General features: G+C 48.0%; 1 protein-coding gene across 1 annotated transcript in view; it reads left to right on the top strand.

Annotated features, from left to right (window-relative positions):
* Positions 1-16,045, top strand: part of LOC139267453 (toll-like receptor 5) — a 33,010-nt gene extending 16,965 nt beyond the window's left edge. The window contains exon 2 of the mRNA XM_070885798.1: positions 11,386-16,045. Within this exon, the coding sequence (XP_070741899.1) occupies positions 11,395-14,061 (2,667 nt within the window). The 5' untranslated portion in view covers positions 11,386-11,394 and the 3' untranslated portion in view covers positions 14,062-16,045. The remainder of the gene's footprint in view (positions 1-11,385) is intronic.
* The last annotated feature ends 646 nt before the right edge of the window (positions 16,046-16,691 follow it).

Genomic DNA, 16,691 nt, shown 5'->3' with positions numbered 1-16,691 from the left:
CTCTCACTCTCTCTCACGCTCTGTCACTCTCTCACACACTCTCACACTCTCACACTCTCACACTCTCTCACACACACTCACTCTCACTCTCACTCTCACTCTCTCTTTCATCTCTCACACTCTCTCACTCTCTCACTCTCTCACTCTCTCACTCTCTCTCACTCACATTCTCTCACACTCACTCACACTCACTCTCTCTCACACTCTCTCACACTCTCTCACACACACTCTCTCACACTCTTACTCTCTCTCACTCACACTCTCTCACACTCTCTCACACTCTCTCACATTCTCTCACACTCTCTCACACTCTCTCACACTCTCACACTCTCTCACACTCTCACTCTCTCTCACACTCTCACTCTCTCTCACACTCTCTCACACTCTCTCACTCACTCTCTCTCACACACACTCTCTCACACTCTTACTCTCTCTCACTCTCTCACTCACACTCTCTCACTCTCTCTCACTCTCTCTCACTTTCTCTCACTTTCTCTCACTCACACTCTCACTCTCTCACACTCTTACTCTCTCTCACTCTCTCACTCACACTCTCTCACACACTCTCACACTCTCACACTCTCTCACTCTCTCACACTCTCACTCTCTCACTCTCTCACACTCTCACTCTCTCTCACACTCTCTCACTCTCTCTCACTCACACTCTCTCACTTTCTCTCTCACTCACACTCTCTCACACTCTCTCTCACTCACACTCTCTCACACTCTCTCACAATCTCACTCTCTCTCACTCTTTCACTCACTCTCTCACACTCTCTCACACTCTCTCACATTCTCTCACACTCTCTCACAATCTCACTCTCTCTCACTCTTTCACTCACTCTCTCACACTCTCTCACACTCTCTCACACTCTCTCACACTCTCTCACACTCTTACTCTCTCTCACTCTCTCTCACACTCTCTCACACTCTCTCACACTCTCTCACACTCTCACTCTCTCACTCTCTCACTTTCTCTCACTCTCTCTCACACTCTCACTTTCTCTCACTCTCTCTCACACTCTCACTCTTTCACTCACACTCTCTCACACTCTTACTCTCTCTCACTCTCTCTCTCTCATACTCTCACTCTCTCACTCACTCTCTCACACTCTCACACTCTCACTTTCTCTCTCACTCTCTCACTCTCTCACTCTTTCACTCACACTCTCTCTCATCTCTCACACTCTCACACTTTTTCTCTCACACTCTCTCACTCACTCTCTCTCACTTTCTCTCACTCGCTCTCATCTCTCACACTCTCACACTTTCTCCCTCTCATTCTCACACTCTCTCATACTCTCTCACTCACACTCTCTCTCACATCTCTTACACTTTCTCTCTCACACTCTCTCACTCTCTCTCACACACTCTCTCTCTCTCTCACTCTCTCTCTCACACTCTCTCTCTCTCTCACATCACTCTCACTCTCTCACTCTCTCACTCACACTCTCCCACACTCTCTCTCACTCTCACTCTCCCACACTCTCTCTCACTCTCTCTCTCACTCTCTCTCTCACTCTCTCTCTCACTCTCTCTCTCACACTCTCTCTCACACTCTCTCTCACACTCTCACACACTCACTCTCTCCCACATCTCACTCACACTCCCACACTCTCTCTCACTCTCACACCACTCTCTCTCACGCTCTCACTCTCTCACTCTCACACTCACTTTCTCTCACATCTCTCCCACACTCACTCTCACACTCTCACATCTCTATCACACTCTCACTCTCACACTCTCACAATCACTCACACTCTCTCTCACATCTCTCTCTCTCACTCTCTCTCTCATCTCTCACACTCTCACACTTTCTCTCTCACCCTCTCTCACGCTCTCTCTCACACTCTCACTTTCTCTCTCACACTCTCACACTCCCTCACACTCTCTCTCACATCTCTCACACTCTCACACTCAATGCTCTCACATTCACAGCTCTCACACTCTCTCTCTCTCACACTCTCTCTCACACTCTCTCACATCTCTTTCTCACTCACAGCTCTCACACTCACAGCTCTCACTCTCACTCTCTCACACTCTCACTTTCTCTCACTCACTCACTCTCTCACACTCACACTCTCACTCACACTGTCTCACTCACACTCTCTCACTCACACTCTCTCACTCACACTCTCACTCTCTCTCTCGCACTCACACTCTCGCACTCACACTCTCGCACTCACACTCTAGCACTCACACTCTAGCACTCACACTCTAGCACTCACACTCTAGCACTCACACTCTAGCACTCACTCTCACTCTCTCACATTCTCTCTCAATCACAGCTCTCACACTCACACACTCTCACATTTCGCTCACACTCTCACTCTCACTCACACTCTCTCACTCACACTCTCTCACTCACAATCTCACAACACTCTCACACTCACTCTCACACTCTCACTCTCTTTCACTCTCACACTTTCTATCTCACCTTCTCACTCACTTTCTCATTCACATCTCTTACACTCTCTCTCTCTTACTCTCTCTCACATCTCTCCTACACTCACTCTCACATCTCTATCACACTCTCACTCTCACTCTCACTCTCTCTCTCCCTCATCTCTCACACTCTCTCACTCACACTCTCTCTCACAGCTCTTACATCTCTCTCACACTCTCACTCTCACTCTCACTTTCTCTCACTCTCTCACTCACACTCTCTCAATCACACTCTCTCACTCACACTCTCTCACTCACACTCTCTCACTCACACTCTCTCACTCACACTCTCACACTCTCACACTCTAGCACTCACACTCTCGCACTCACACTATAGCACTCACACTCTAGCACTCACACTCTAGCACTCACTCTCACACTCTCACTCTCTCTCACTCACACTCTCTCTCACTTTCATACTTTCTCCCTCACACTCTCACTCTCTCACTAACACTCTCTCTCACATCTCTCACACTCTCTCTCATCTCTCATACTCTCTCACTCACTCTCTCTCACTCTCTCTCATCTCTCACACTTTCTCTCTCTCACTCTCTCTCATTCTCTCTCTCGCACTCACACTCTCGCACTCACACTCTAGCACTCACACTCTAGCACTCACACTCTAGCACTCACACTCTAGCACTCACTCTCACTCTCTCACATTCTCTCTCAATCACAGCTCTCACACTCACACACTCTCACATTTCGCTCACACTCTCACTCTCACTCACACTCTCTCACTCACACTCTCTCACTCACAATCTCACAACACTCTCACACTCACTCTCACACTCTCATGCTCTCACTCTCTTTCACTCTCACACTTTCTATCTCACCTTCTTACTCACTTTCTCACACAAATCTCTTACACTCTCTCTCTCTTACTCTCTCTCACATCTCTCCTACACTCACTCTCACATCTCTATCACACTCTCACTCTCACTCTCTCTCTCCCTCATCTCTCACACTCTCTCACTCACACTCTCTCTCACAGCTCTTACATCTCTCTCACACTCTCACTCTCTCACTCTCACTCTCACTCTCACTTTCTCTCACTCTCTCACTCACACTCTCTCACTCACACTCTCTCACTCACACTCTCTCACTCACACTCTCTCACTCACACTCTCACACTCTCACACTCACACTCTCACACTCTCACACTCTAGCACTCACACTCTAGCACTCACTCTAGCACTCACACTCTAGCACTCACACTCTAGCACTCACACTCTAGCACTCACTCTCACACTCTCACTCTCTCTCACTCACACTCTCTCTCACTTTCATACTTTCTCTCTCACACTCTCACTCTCTCACTAACACTCTCTCTCACATCTCTCACACTCTCTCTCATCTCTCACACTCTCTCACTCACTCTCTCTCATCTCTCACACTTACTCTCTCTCACTCTCTCTCATCTCTCACACTTTCTCTCTCTCACTCTCTCTCACAGCTCTCACATCTCTCTCACACTCACTCTCACTCTCTCACTCTCTCACTCTCACGCTCTCACACTCTCACTCTCTCACTCTCTCACACTCTCCCTCACATCTCTCTCACACTCACTCTCACTCTCTCGCTCACACTCTCACTCACACTCTCTCTCACATCTCTCACTCTCTCACACTCACACTCTCACATTTCTCTCACTCTCACTCTCTCACACTCACACTCTCTCACTCACACACTCTCTCTCTCACTCTGTCTCTCTCACTCTCACACGCTCTCACTCACACTCTAGCACTCACACTCTAGCACTCACACTCTAGCACTCACTCTCTCTCTCACACTCTCTCTCTCACTCTCACACTTTCTCTCATCTCTCACACTCTCACACTCTCTCTCTCACTCTCTCTCACTTTCTCTCACTCGCTCTCATCTCTCACACTCTCACAATTTCTCTCTCTCATTCTCACACTCTCTCACTCACACTCTCTCTCACATCTCTTATACTTTCTCTCTCACACTCTCTCACTCTCTCTCACACACTCTCTCTCTCTCACACTCTCTCACACACTCTCTCTCACTCTCTCCCACACTCTCTCTCCCACACTCTCTCTCACTCTCTCTCTCACTCTCACACTCTCTCTCACATCTCTCCCACTCTTCTCACTCACTCTCACACTCTCTCTCTCCCACATCTCACTCACACTCCCACACTCTCTCTCACTCTCTCACTCTCACACTCTCTCACCACTCTCTCTCTCACGCTCTCACTCTCTCACCACTCTCTCTCTCACTCTCTCACTCACACTCACACTCACTTTCTCTCACATCTCTCCCACACTCACTCTCACACTCTCACAATCACTCACACTCTCTCTCTCACTCTCACTCTCTCTCTCACACTCTCTCTCATCTCTCACACTCTCACACTTTCTCTCTCACTCTCTCTCACGCTCTCTCTCACACTCTCACACTTTCTCTCTCACACTCTCACACTTTCTCTCTCACACTCTCATACTTTCTCTCTCACACTCTCTCACTCACACTCTCTCTCACATCTCTCACACTCTCACACTTTCTCTCTCACACTCCCACTCCCTCACACTCTCACTCTCACACTCTCTCTCACTCTCTCTCACACTCTCACACTCACACTCTCTCACACTCCCCCACACTCTCTCTCACACCTCTTTCACACTCTTCTCACACTCTTCTCACACTCTTCTCACACTCTTCTCACACTCTCTCACACTCACACTCTCTCACTCACACTCTCTCACTCACACTCACACTCACACTCACACTCACACTCACATTCACATTCACACACACTCACACTCACACTCTCACACTCACACTCACACTCTCACACTCACACTCACTCACACTCACACACTCACACACTCACACACTCACACTCTCGAACTCTCACACTCACACTCTCACACTCTCACACTCACACTCACACTCTAGCACTCACACTCTAGCACTCACACTCTAGCACTCACTCTCACACTCTCACTCTCTCTCACTCACACTCTCTCTCACTTTCATACTTTCTCTCTCACACTCTCACTCTCTCACTAACACTCTCTCTCACATCTCTCACACTCTCTCTCATCTCTCACACTCTCTCACTCACTCTCTCTCACTCTCTCTCATCTCTCACACTTTCTCTCTCTCTCTCTCTCTCTCACTCTCTCTCTCGCACTCACACTCTCGCACTCACACTCTAGCACTCACACTCTAGCACTCACACTCTAGCACTCACACTCTAGCACTCACACTCTAGCACTCACATTCTCTCTCAATCACAGCTCTCACACTCACACACTCTCACATTTCGCTCACACTCTCACTCTCACTCACACTCTCTCACTCACACTCTCTCACTCACAATCTCACAACACTCTCACACTCACTCTCACACTCTCATGCTCTCACTCTCTTTCACTCTCACACTTTCTATCTCACCTTCTCACTCACTTTCTCACTCACATCTCTTACACTCTCTCTCTCTTACTCTCTCTCACATCTCTCCTACACTCACTCTCACATCTCTATCACACTCTCACTCTCACTCTCTCCCTCATCTCTCACACTCTCTCACTCACACTCTCTCTCACAGCTCTTACATCTCTCTCACACTCTCACTCTCTCACTCTCACTCTCACTCTCACTTTCTCTCACTCTCACACTCTCTCACTCACACTCTCTCACTCACACTTTCTCACTCACACTCTCTCACTCACACTCTCTCACTCACACTCTCTCACTCACACTCTCTCACTCACACTCTCACACTCACACTCTCACACTCTCTCACTCACACTCTCACACTCTCACACTCACACTCACACTCTCACACTCACACTCTAGCACTCACACTCTAGCACTCACAATCTAGCACTCACACTCTAGCACTCACTCTCACACTCACTCTCTCTCACTCACACTCTCTCTCACTTTCATACTTTCTCTCTCACACTCTCACTCTCTCACTAACACTCTCTCTCACATCTCTCACACTCTCTCTCATCTCTCACACTCTCTCACTCACTCTCTCTCACTCTCTCTCACTCTCTCTCACTCTCTCTCACTCTCTCTCACTCTCTCTCACTCTCTCTCACTCTCACTCTCTCTCATCTCTCACACTTTCTCTCTCTCACTCTCTCTCACTCTCTCTCATCTCTCACACTTTCTCTCTCTCACTCTCTCTCACAGCTCTCACATCTCTCTCACACTCACTCTCACTCTCTCACTCTCTCTTTCATCTCTCACACTCTCACTCTCTCACTCTCTCACACTCTCACTCTCTCACTCTCTCACACTCTCCCTCACATCTCTCTCACACTCACTCTCACTCTCTCGCTCACACTCTCACTCACACTCTCTCTCTCTCTCACATCTCTCACTCTCTCACACTCACACTCTCACATTTCTCTCACTCTCACTCTCTCACACTCACACTCTCTCACTCACACACTCTCTCTCTCACTCTGTCTCTCTCACTCTCACACTCTCTCACTCACACTCACACTCTAGCACTCACACTCTAGCACTCACACTCTAGCACTCACACTCTAGCACTCACACTCTAGCACTCACTCTCTCTCTCTCACACTCTCTCTCTCACTCTCACACTTTCTCTCTCACACTCTCTCTCACATCTCTCACACTCTCTCTCACATCTCACACTCTCACAATTTCTATCTCTCATTCTCACACTCTCTCACTCACACTCTCTCTCACATCTCTTATACTTTCTCTCTCACACTCTCTCACTCTCTCTCACACACTCTCTCTCTCTCACACTCTCTCACACACTCTCTCTCACTCTCTCCCACACTCTCTCTCACTCTCTCTCTCACTCTCACACTCTCTCTCACATCTCTCCCACTCTTCTCACTCACTCTCACACTCTCTCTCTCCCACATCTCACTCACACTCCCACACTCTCTCTCACTCTCTCACTCTCACACACTCTCACCACTCTCTCTCTCACGCTCTCACTCTCTCACCACTCTCTCTCTCACTCTCTCACTCACACTCACACTCACTTTCTCTCACATCTCTCCCACACTCACTCTCACACTCTCACAATCACTCACACTCTCTCTCTCACTCTCACTCTCTCTCTCACACTCTCTCTCATCTCTCACACTCTCACACTTTCTCTCTCACTCTCTCTCACGCTCTCTCTCACACTCTCACACTTTCTCTCTCACACTCTCACACTTTCTCTCTCACACTCTCATACTCTCTCACTCACACTCTCTCTCACATCTCTCACACTCTCACACTTTCTCTCTCACACTCTCTCACGCTCTCTCTCACACTCTCACACTTTCTCTCTCACACTCTCACACTTTCTCTCTCACACTCTCACACTTTCTCTCTCACACTCTCATACTTTCTCTCTCACACTCTCATACTTTCTCTCTCACACTCTCTCACTCACACTCTCTCTCACATCTCTCACACTCTCACACTTTCTCTCTCACACTCCCACTCCCTCACACTCTCACTCTCACACTCTCTCTCACTCTCTCTCACACTCACACTCTCTCACACTCCCCCACACTCTCTCTCACTCTCTCACACCTCTTTCACACTCTTCTCACACTCTTCTCACACTCTTCTCACACTCTTACTCACGCTCTCTCACACTCACACTCTCTCATACTCACACTCTCTCACTCACATCTCTCTCACACTCTCACTCTCGCTCATACTCTCGCTCACTCTCTCTCACGCTCACTCGCGCTCTTGGTCTCTCTCACTCTGTCACTCTCGCTATCGGTCACTCTCGCTATCGGTCACTCTCGCTATCGGTCTCTCTGGCTCTCCGTCATTCTCGGTCACTCTTGCTCTCAGTCACTCTCTCTCACTCACTCACTCTCATTCTCAGTCACTCTTGGTCACACTCTCTCTCTCACTCACTCTCTCACTCTTGGTCACTCTCACTCTCGGTCACTCTCACTTTCGCTCACTCTCGGTCACTCTCACTCTCCATCTCACTCGATCACTCTCACTCTCGGTCACTCTCACTTTCACTCATTCTCGGTCACTCTGACTCTCCCTCTCTCTCGGTCACTCTCACTCTCGGTCACTCTCGCTCTTGGTCTCTCATGGTCACTCTTGCTCTCGCTCACTATCGCTCTCGGTCGCTCTTGCTCTCGGTTACTTTTGCTTTCGGTCACTCAACCTCGTTCTCAGTCGCTCTCGGTCACTCTCACTCTCCCTCACTCTCAGTCACTCTCACTCTCGGTCACTCTCACTCGGTCATTCTCGTTCTTGGTCTCATGGTCACTCTTGCTCTCGCTCACTATCGCTCGCAGTCACTCTCTGTCGCTCTCGGTCACTCTTGCTTTCGGTCACTCACTCTCGCTCTCAGTCACTCTCGGTCGCTCTTGGTCACTCTTGCTCTCGCTCACTCTCGCTCTCGGATACTCTCGCTCTCGGTCACTCTCGCTCTCGGTCACTCACTCACTCTCGCTCTCTCTCACTCTTGGTCACTCACTCACTCTCGCGCTCTCTCACTCTCGCGCTCTCTCACTCTCACACTCACTCTTGGTCACTTTCCGTCACCCACTTACTATTGCTCTCGCTCACTCTTGCTCTCGGTCACTCTTGCTCTCGTTCACTCTTGCTCTCGGTCACTCTCGCTCTCGGTCACTCTCGGTTACTCTTGCTCTCGGTCACTCTCACTCTTGGCCACTCACTCACTCTTGCTCTCTCTCACTCTCGGTCACTCACTCACTCTCGCACTCTCTCACTCTCACACTCACTCTTGGTCACTTTCCGTCACTCACTTTCGCTCACTCTCGGTCGCTCTCGCTCACTCTCACTCTCGGTCGCTCTCACTCTCGCTCACTTGCTCTCGCTCACTCTCGGTCACTCACTTTCGCTCACTCTCGGTCACTCACTTTCGCTCACTCTCAGTCGCTCTCGCTCACTCTCACTCTCGGTCGCTCTCACTCTTGCTCACTCTCGGTCACACTCACTTTCGCTCACTCTCGGTCACACACTCTCCCTCACTCTCTCTCTCGGTCACTCTCACTCTCACTCACTCTCGGTCGTTCTCGCTCGGTCTCTCATGGTTACTCTTGCTCTCGGTCACTATCGCTCTCGGTCACTCTCACTCTCGGTCGCTCTCAGTCACTCTCATCCTCACTCTCGCTCTCGGTTGCTCTCGCTCTCGGTCACTATCTCTCTCGGTCACTCTCACTCTCACTTTATTTTACCATTTTGTTTTATATTCCTTGATAATTTAATTTCATAGTTCCTCTTTGCCTCTCTAATTTTTTTTTTACTTTTCTCCTAATCTCTTCGTATTCTCCCTTATCATGCACTCCCCAGCTGTCTATGTATTTAATGTATGCCTCTTTCCTTACCCTCAATTGTTCTCTTATGGCTTTATTCATCCATGGAATCTCATTAGTGTTTAGTTTTGTTCTTTACTTTAAGCGGAATATATTGTCCCTGCACTCTGTTGAACATCATTTTAAATGTTTCCCATTGTTGTTCTACATCATTTTTTGCCAATACTGTTGCCCATTTTATTTTTCCAAGTTCTATTCTCTGCTCCTCAAAATCATCTTTTCTCCAATCTATTATCCTGGGTTTCGTCATAGTTATGTACTTCTCAATTACCATTTTAAAGAGTATTATATTATGGTTGCTATTGCCTATATGTTCCCATACTTTTACTTCTCCTATCTGTTCTGGTTCATTCCTCTTTACTAGATCCAATTGTGAATCCTCCCTTGTTGGGCTTTTTTCATATTTGGTTTGAAAGGAGTCCTGTACACATTGTACGAACTCCATTCCCTTGCCCATCTTCACCTAGCTTTTCTGTCCAATTAATATCAGGGTAGTTGAAATCCCTCATGATTATTATTTTCTGTTTATTACTCATTTCCCTAATTTGCCTCCATATTTTTTCTTCCACCTCCCTTCTGGGATTCTAGGACCAGGGGGCATAGACTAAAAATTAGAGCCAGACCTTTCAAGAGTGTAATTAGGGAACACTTTGACAAAGTGTGGTAGAAGTTTGGAACTCTCTTCCTCAAACGGCAATTGATACGAGATGAATTGTTAATTTTAAATTGGAGATTGGTAGTTTTCTGTTCACTTTTCTGTGTTAGAGTGTCACTTGGCACTGCTGGTGGTTTCTGTCCTGGAGCAGGGTGTCGCTGAGTACTGGTAACAATATGTGCTAGACGCAGACACCGGGCACTGGTGGGGAGCCTATTCTCGAGTCGAGGTTCCACTGAGTGATTGGCGGGCCCATGATTTTTAAGCAAGGCTTCATTGAATTATTAATTGATGCTTTGTTATAAGCTCGGGTGTTAGCAAGTCAGTAATGTAAAGTATGTTCTAGTTCACTTGTGACTCAGTCACTAGTGAGAGTTTTTAATTTTGAGATCACCATGTCAGCAACGTAATTCCTGGGAGGGTGTTCTAGATCTAAAAGCAGATGGGAGTCTTGGCTTTATTAATAGAGGCATCAAATACAAACACTTTATGGGTAGACCTCAGCTGGAGTACTGTGCTCAATTCTGGGCACCACACTTTAGGAAGGATGATAAGGCCTTGGAGAGGGTGCAGAGGGGTTGGTAACCAGAGGAAAAGAACCACAGGCAACGTGAGGAAACTGCGCAGTGTTGTGATCTGGAATGCACTGCCTGAAAGGGTGGCCGAGGCAGTAACTTTCAAAAGGGAATTGGATAAACATTTGCAGGGCTCTGGGGAAAGAGCAGGGAGTGGGACTAATTGGATCGCTCTTTCAAACAGCCGGCAGAAACATGATGGGCTGAATGGCCTCCTTCTGTGCTGTATCATACTATGGTCAGGATATGCAAAGTTGCTGATGGACACATCACTGGGTCATTATGTGTCATTCGTCCTAGGTCCAGTTAGATAAGAAGACTTGATGATTTTTTTTCAGCAAATACCAATGAATAATCCACCTCTTCTCTTTCACAGGACATCACAATGCTGCACTTGTCTCTGTGCCTCCTCGGAGCAGCCCTCGCTGCAGCTCAGCAACCTCCCTCCAACACATGCTTCAGGGATCAGAACTACTTGAGCTGTCAGAGTCGCAATTTTACTGAGATCCCACAAGTGCCAATCGACATTGTGCACCTCAACTTAAATGTAAACAACATTGGGCTTATTAAAGAGACATCATTTTCTCGGCTAGCTCAGCTACGAGTCCTCTCAATTGGGTTACAGCTGGTACCACCATTGCATGTTGGACCGGGAGCATTTCGGAATTTGCCCAATCTGACATCTCTAGACCTGGGTGGAAACAAAGAGCTCGAGCTGGACTTGGAGGCGTTTGCTGGGCTCGGAACCCTGCAGGTCCTTTATCTGGACCACAATGGTCTTACTGACACAGTTCTACAACACGGGTATTTTAAAGATTTAATTTCACTGCACACCCTCATTCTTGGAGGAAACAAGATAGAACATATCAGGCCAGATCCAACATTTTACAACCTATGGGCGCTGGTGAATGTTCATTTTAAGGCCAATCGGATTCGCCAGATTTGTGAGGGAGATCTGTACAATGTTCGACAGAGGCTTTTCAAAACATTTGACATTTCCTCAAACAGATACTTGTATGGAGATAGAACCTTTGACTGGGAGAAATGTGGCAATCCTTTCCAGGGCATACTGCTTCACACCTTGGACATTTCATCAACTGCTCTTAGCGTCCAACAGCTGGAGAAGATGTTTACAGCCGCAAGGGGAACGGTTATTATCCACTTGAAAATGCAGTTCCTGCCCATTGGTAGATCGTTTGGTTATAACAATATACAGGATCCAAACAGTCAGACATTTTCTGGTCTCGTTGACAGTTCCGTGATGATTCTGGACGTGTCCCGTACATTCATTTTCTCCCTGGAACCCTATGTATTTTCACACTTAACTTCCTTACTGTTTCTAACATTATCTCAGAACAAGATCAATCAGATTGAAAAGAACGCATTCTACGGCCTTGACTCCTTGCAGCAGTTAAATCTTTCTTTCAATCTTTTGGGGGAGATCTATTCATCAACCTTTGAAGGTCTGAGGGACATCTCGCTCATTGACCTACAACACAACCATATCGGAGCCATTCAGTACGACGCATTTTATGGATTGAATCAACTGAGGACATTGAACCTTCGAGACAATTCTCTCTCTTCTATTTCTGGGTTTCACCCCCTCCCACGGTTGGCATATTTCTTAGTGGGTCTTAACCGGCTCGAGACAGTTTATGGCCTACAGGCAGTTTCCAATAGCACCTTTCTCGATTTCTCAAGCAACATGGTTATCGATCTCAATGTTTTCTATGAGATCATGCAGCTCCCTGCTGTGGAGCATCTTTTGTTGAGGGATAACCGTGTGTCGATGTGCAATCTCGCTCCTACTGACACCATTCCAAAAGACAACCGCTTAATACACCTCGACCTCTCAAGTAACTTCCTCCAGCTGATGTGGGCATCGAAAAAGTGTTGGGAGGTGTTCCACAATCTGGCTAACCTAACTGTCCTGCTCCTTGATCATAACTATCTCACCGAGCTGCCACAAGATGTTTTTAAAGGGTTGGATTCTCTAAAGAGACTCAACCTATCTTCTAACTCCCTGTCCCAGCTCAGCACGGGCCTGTTTCCCAGCACGCTTGAGATTCTCGACCTCTCTAAAAACCGCCTTGTGTCACCCAGCCCGGAGGTCTTCAGCTTCGTGAGTCATCTAGACTTGAGGAAAAACCAATACATCTGTGACTGTAGTCTCAGGGGTTTCATCGAATGGCTAAATGACACCGCAGTGGACTTGGTGGAACCACTAACAGAGATATACTGTGTGTATCCAGAAGAGTTTCAAGGGATACCTCTTCTTAATCTGAACACTGATGGATGTGATGGAGATGTTAACATGGAGCCAATACAATTTGCTCTCTTTGTCTTCTTCACTACACTCTTACTGATTATGATCACTTCTGTTCTTCTCTACAATCACTATAGGGGCTTGTTCTTCATCTGGTACAAAAGAACAACAAACAGGATCCTGGACGGTCAGAAAGCTAACCTGGAAGGAAAGGACTACAAGTTTGATGCATACTTGTGCTTCAGCAGCACGGACATTGAATGGGTAAAGAAAGCCCTGTTGCAGTACCTCGACTCCCAGCTCGATGACAAGAACAGGTTTCAGCTGTGCTTTGAAGACCGGGACTTCATTCCCGGAGAGGATCACATCACAAACATACGCGACGCCATCTGGAGCAGCAGGAAGACCATCTGCATCGTGACCAGGGAGTTCCTGAAGGACGGATGGTGTGTGGAAGCCTTCAGTATCGCCCAGAGTCGACTCTTCCACGAGCTGAGGGATGTGATGGTTGTGCTTGTTGTCGGGAAGCTCCCAGACTACCAACTAATGAAGTACAGGCCCATCCGAGCATACATCCAGGGAAGGCAGTACATGCGCTGGCCAGAAGACCCCCAGGACCACAAGTGGATCTTGGATAAGCTGGCATACCAAATCCAGCAAGATCCCAAAAATAAAAATCCGAGACTGGGGAAGGGGAAGCCTTTCCGCCGACTGCATTTCTTCAACAGGAAGAAGGCAAACAATGACATCGAGTTGCAACGGGTGGCGACAATCACAAGACAATAACTCGGGGTCGTTGTCTCCTAAATAGGAGGGTTTTATGGCATGGTTTACCTCTGCACCACAAAAGGAGACTTTCAAAGCTCGGTTGCTTGATGGGTGTTGAGGTGGAATGTCGAGGTGACGGCCCTGGCAGTGAATATGCAGTCTCCAGAGAATACAACCGCTACACCAGCAAAGACATGACGATCCATGACTTGAACAACCGACCACCAACCCATCCCAAACCCAGACGGCCATTTTGGACTGTCGCCAAAGCCGACTGTGACATACGGAATGGATTCCTTGCAGAGGTCCCCACAGTGCAACCTGAAGGATCAAACCTTCCTCGCAAACACTGGACAACCATCAACCGCCTCAGAACCGGTCATGGTAGATGCTGCCACCTTCTCCATAGATGGAAGATTAAAGCATCCCCATCATGTGACTATCCCTGGAGCACATCATTGAACATTTCAGAGGAAATTTGCATGCAGCCTCCAAGATATCCTCGCTGTTACACAGAAGCTTTGGCCTGGATATCTGACAGATAGTGACATTTGATTTGCTTTGCTACTAGCATACAGAAGCAGAATAGGCGACCTGCAGCCTCAATACCAGCAACGAGCCCAGTCTGCTGTTACATAGAAACATAGAAAATAGGTGCAGGAGTAGGTCATTCGGCCCTTCGAGCCTGCACCGCCATTCAATATGATCATGGTTTATCATTCCCTCAGTACCCCTTTCCTGCTTTCTCTCCATATCCCTCGATCCCTTTAGCCATAAGGGCCATATCTAACTCCCTTTTGAATATATCCAACGAACTGGCCTCAACAACTCTCTGCGGTAGAGAATGCCATAGGTTAACAACTCTCTGACTGAAGAAGTTTCTCCTCATCTCGGTCCTAAATGGCTTACCCCTTATCCTTAAACTGTGACCCCTGGTTCTGGACTTCCCCAACATCGGGAACATTCTTCCCGCATCTAACCTGTCCAGTCCCGTCAGAATTTTATGTTTCTATGAGATCCCCTCTCATCCTTCTAAACTCCAGTGAATAAAGGCCCAGTCGATCCAGTCTCTCCTCATATGTCAGTCCTTTTATCCCAGGAATCAGTCTGGTGAACCGTCGCTGCACTCCCTCAATAGCAAGAACATCATTCCTCAGATTAGGAGACATAACAACCTGAACGAACGGCCAGTGCCCCAACTCTCTGACCATCCGACGGGTCACTTTCTGCATTCTACAGATTTCCCATTAACACCTTCTTCTGATTTGCTATTTATTCTTCCCTCCTCTTCAGGTCTCTCCCCCCCCCCTCCCCCCCGCAGCCCGTCTCCCCCCCCACCTCAACCCCCCTTTACCTCTTCAGTAGAGATTTTGAAACACTGTGGAAAACATATTACATAAAATGACCGTCCCACACACCCCTTCCGTACCAGAGACGGGTAACTCAGAGGTAGCCCTGAGGGATGATGTTCCATCCCGGCCCCTAGGGGAGTGCCTGACCCCTCCCCCTGCCCCTACGTGTCTACAACCTGCCGCGGAATTCAGGTCAGCACTTGGTGGCGAAGGGGTTTTCTGTTAAAGCAGCAAGTAAGGTGCCTGGTGCAGCGCTGTTGATTTTCTCAGTCCCCAGTCCAACGGGACAGTTCAGCAGTGTGCTGCCTCCATGGTAGAATAGCCCCTTGATGCTCTGGGTGGGCTGCCCAGCTGTAGAGAAGAAGTTTAAAGCCAGGATTGTAAGACTGTGAAATGTTATGTATCCTGTAAGGCTGTGCTGTGATTGAGAACCTGCTCCGCTCTGCTGTCAATATATTGCTCTGTCAGACTGGACTATGTGGGAATTCACCAATGTGGTGATGGTGGTTAACACCAGAGACTTATCCCAACTGCCACCCCCGATTACCGTAACCCACAAGTGCAATTTCCACATAAATACAGTGTTTTTAGCTTTAAAATTTAGATTTTGTTTAAATGGGATTTAAATTTTTTATATTCTGCATCTAAGAGTAAATGTGATTAATTTTTGCTAAAATAAAATGGTAAAAATGTGAACATCAGCAACAGGATTAACAATGAGAGTCTCTAGGACTGATGAGAGAACGATACCAGTGCAAGAGTGGTGCTGTACTGGTGGGAGAGTGGTGCTGTACCGGTGGGAGAGTGATGCTGTACCGGTGGGAGAGTGATGCTATACTGGTGGGAGAGTGATGCTGTACCAGTGGGAGAGTGATGCTGTACCGGTGGGAGAGTGATGCTGTACCAGTGGGAGAGTGATGCTGTACCGGTGGGAGAGTGATGCTGTACCGGTGGGAGAGTGATGCTGTACCGGTGGGAGAGTGATGCTGTACCAGTGGGAGAGTGATGCTGTACCGGTGGGAGAGTGATGCTGTACCGGTGGGAGAGTGATGCTGTACCAGTGGGAGAGTGATGCTGTACTGGCGGGAGAGTGATGCTGTACCGGTGGGAGAGTGATGCTGTACCAGTGGGAGAGTGATGCTGTACCGGTGGGAGAGTGATGCTGTACCAGTGGGAGAGTGATGCTATACCGGTGGGAGAGTGGTGCTGTACCGGTGGGAGAGTGATGCTGTACTGGTGGGAGAGTGGTGCCATATAGCAGATAAGAGAAGTAAAAGTAAAGCAACATCTAGGCAA

The sequence above is a fragment of the Pristiophorus japonicus genome, chromosome 7 (assembly GCF_044704955.1).
Source record: "Pristiophorus japonicus isolate sPriJap1 chromosome 7, sPriJap1.hap1, whole genome shotgun sequence".
Classification (NCBI taxonomy): Eukaryota; Metazoa; Chordata; class Chondrichthyes; family Pristiophoridae; genus Pristiophorus; species Pristiophorus japonicus.
This window is presented reverse-complemented; position numbering and strand designations above follow the sequence as displayed.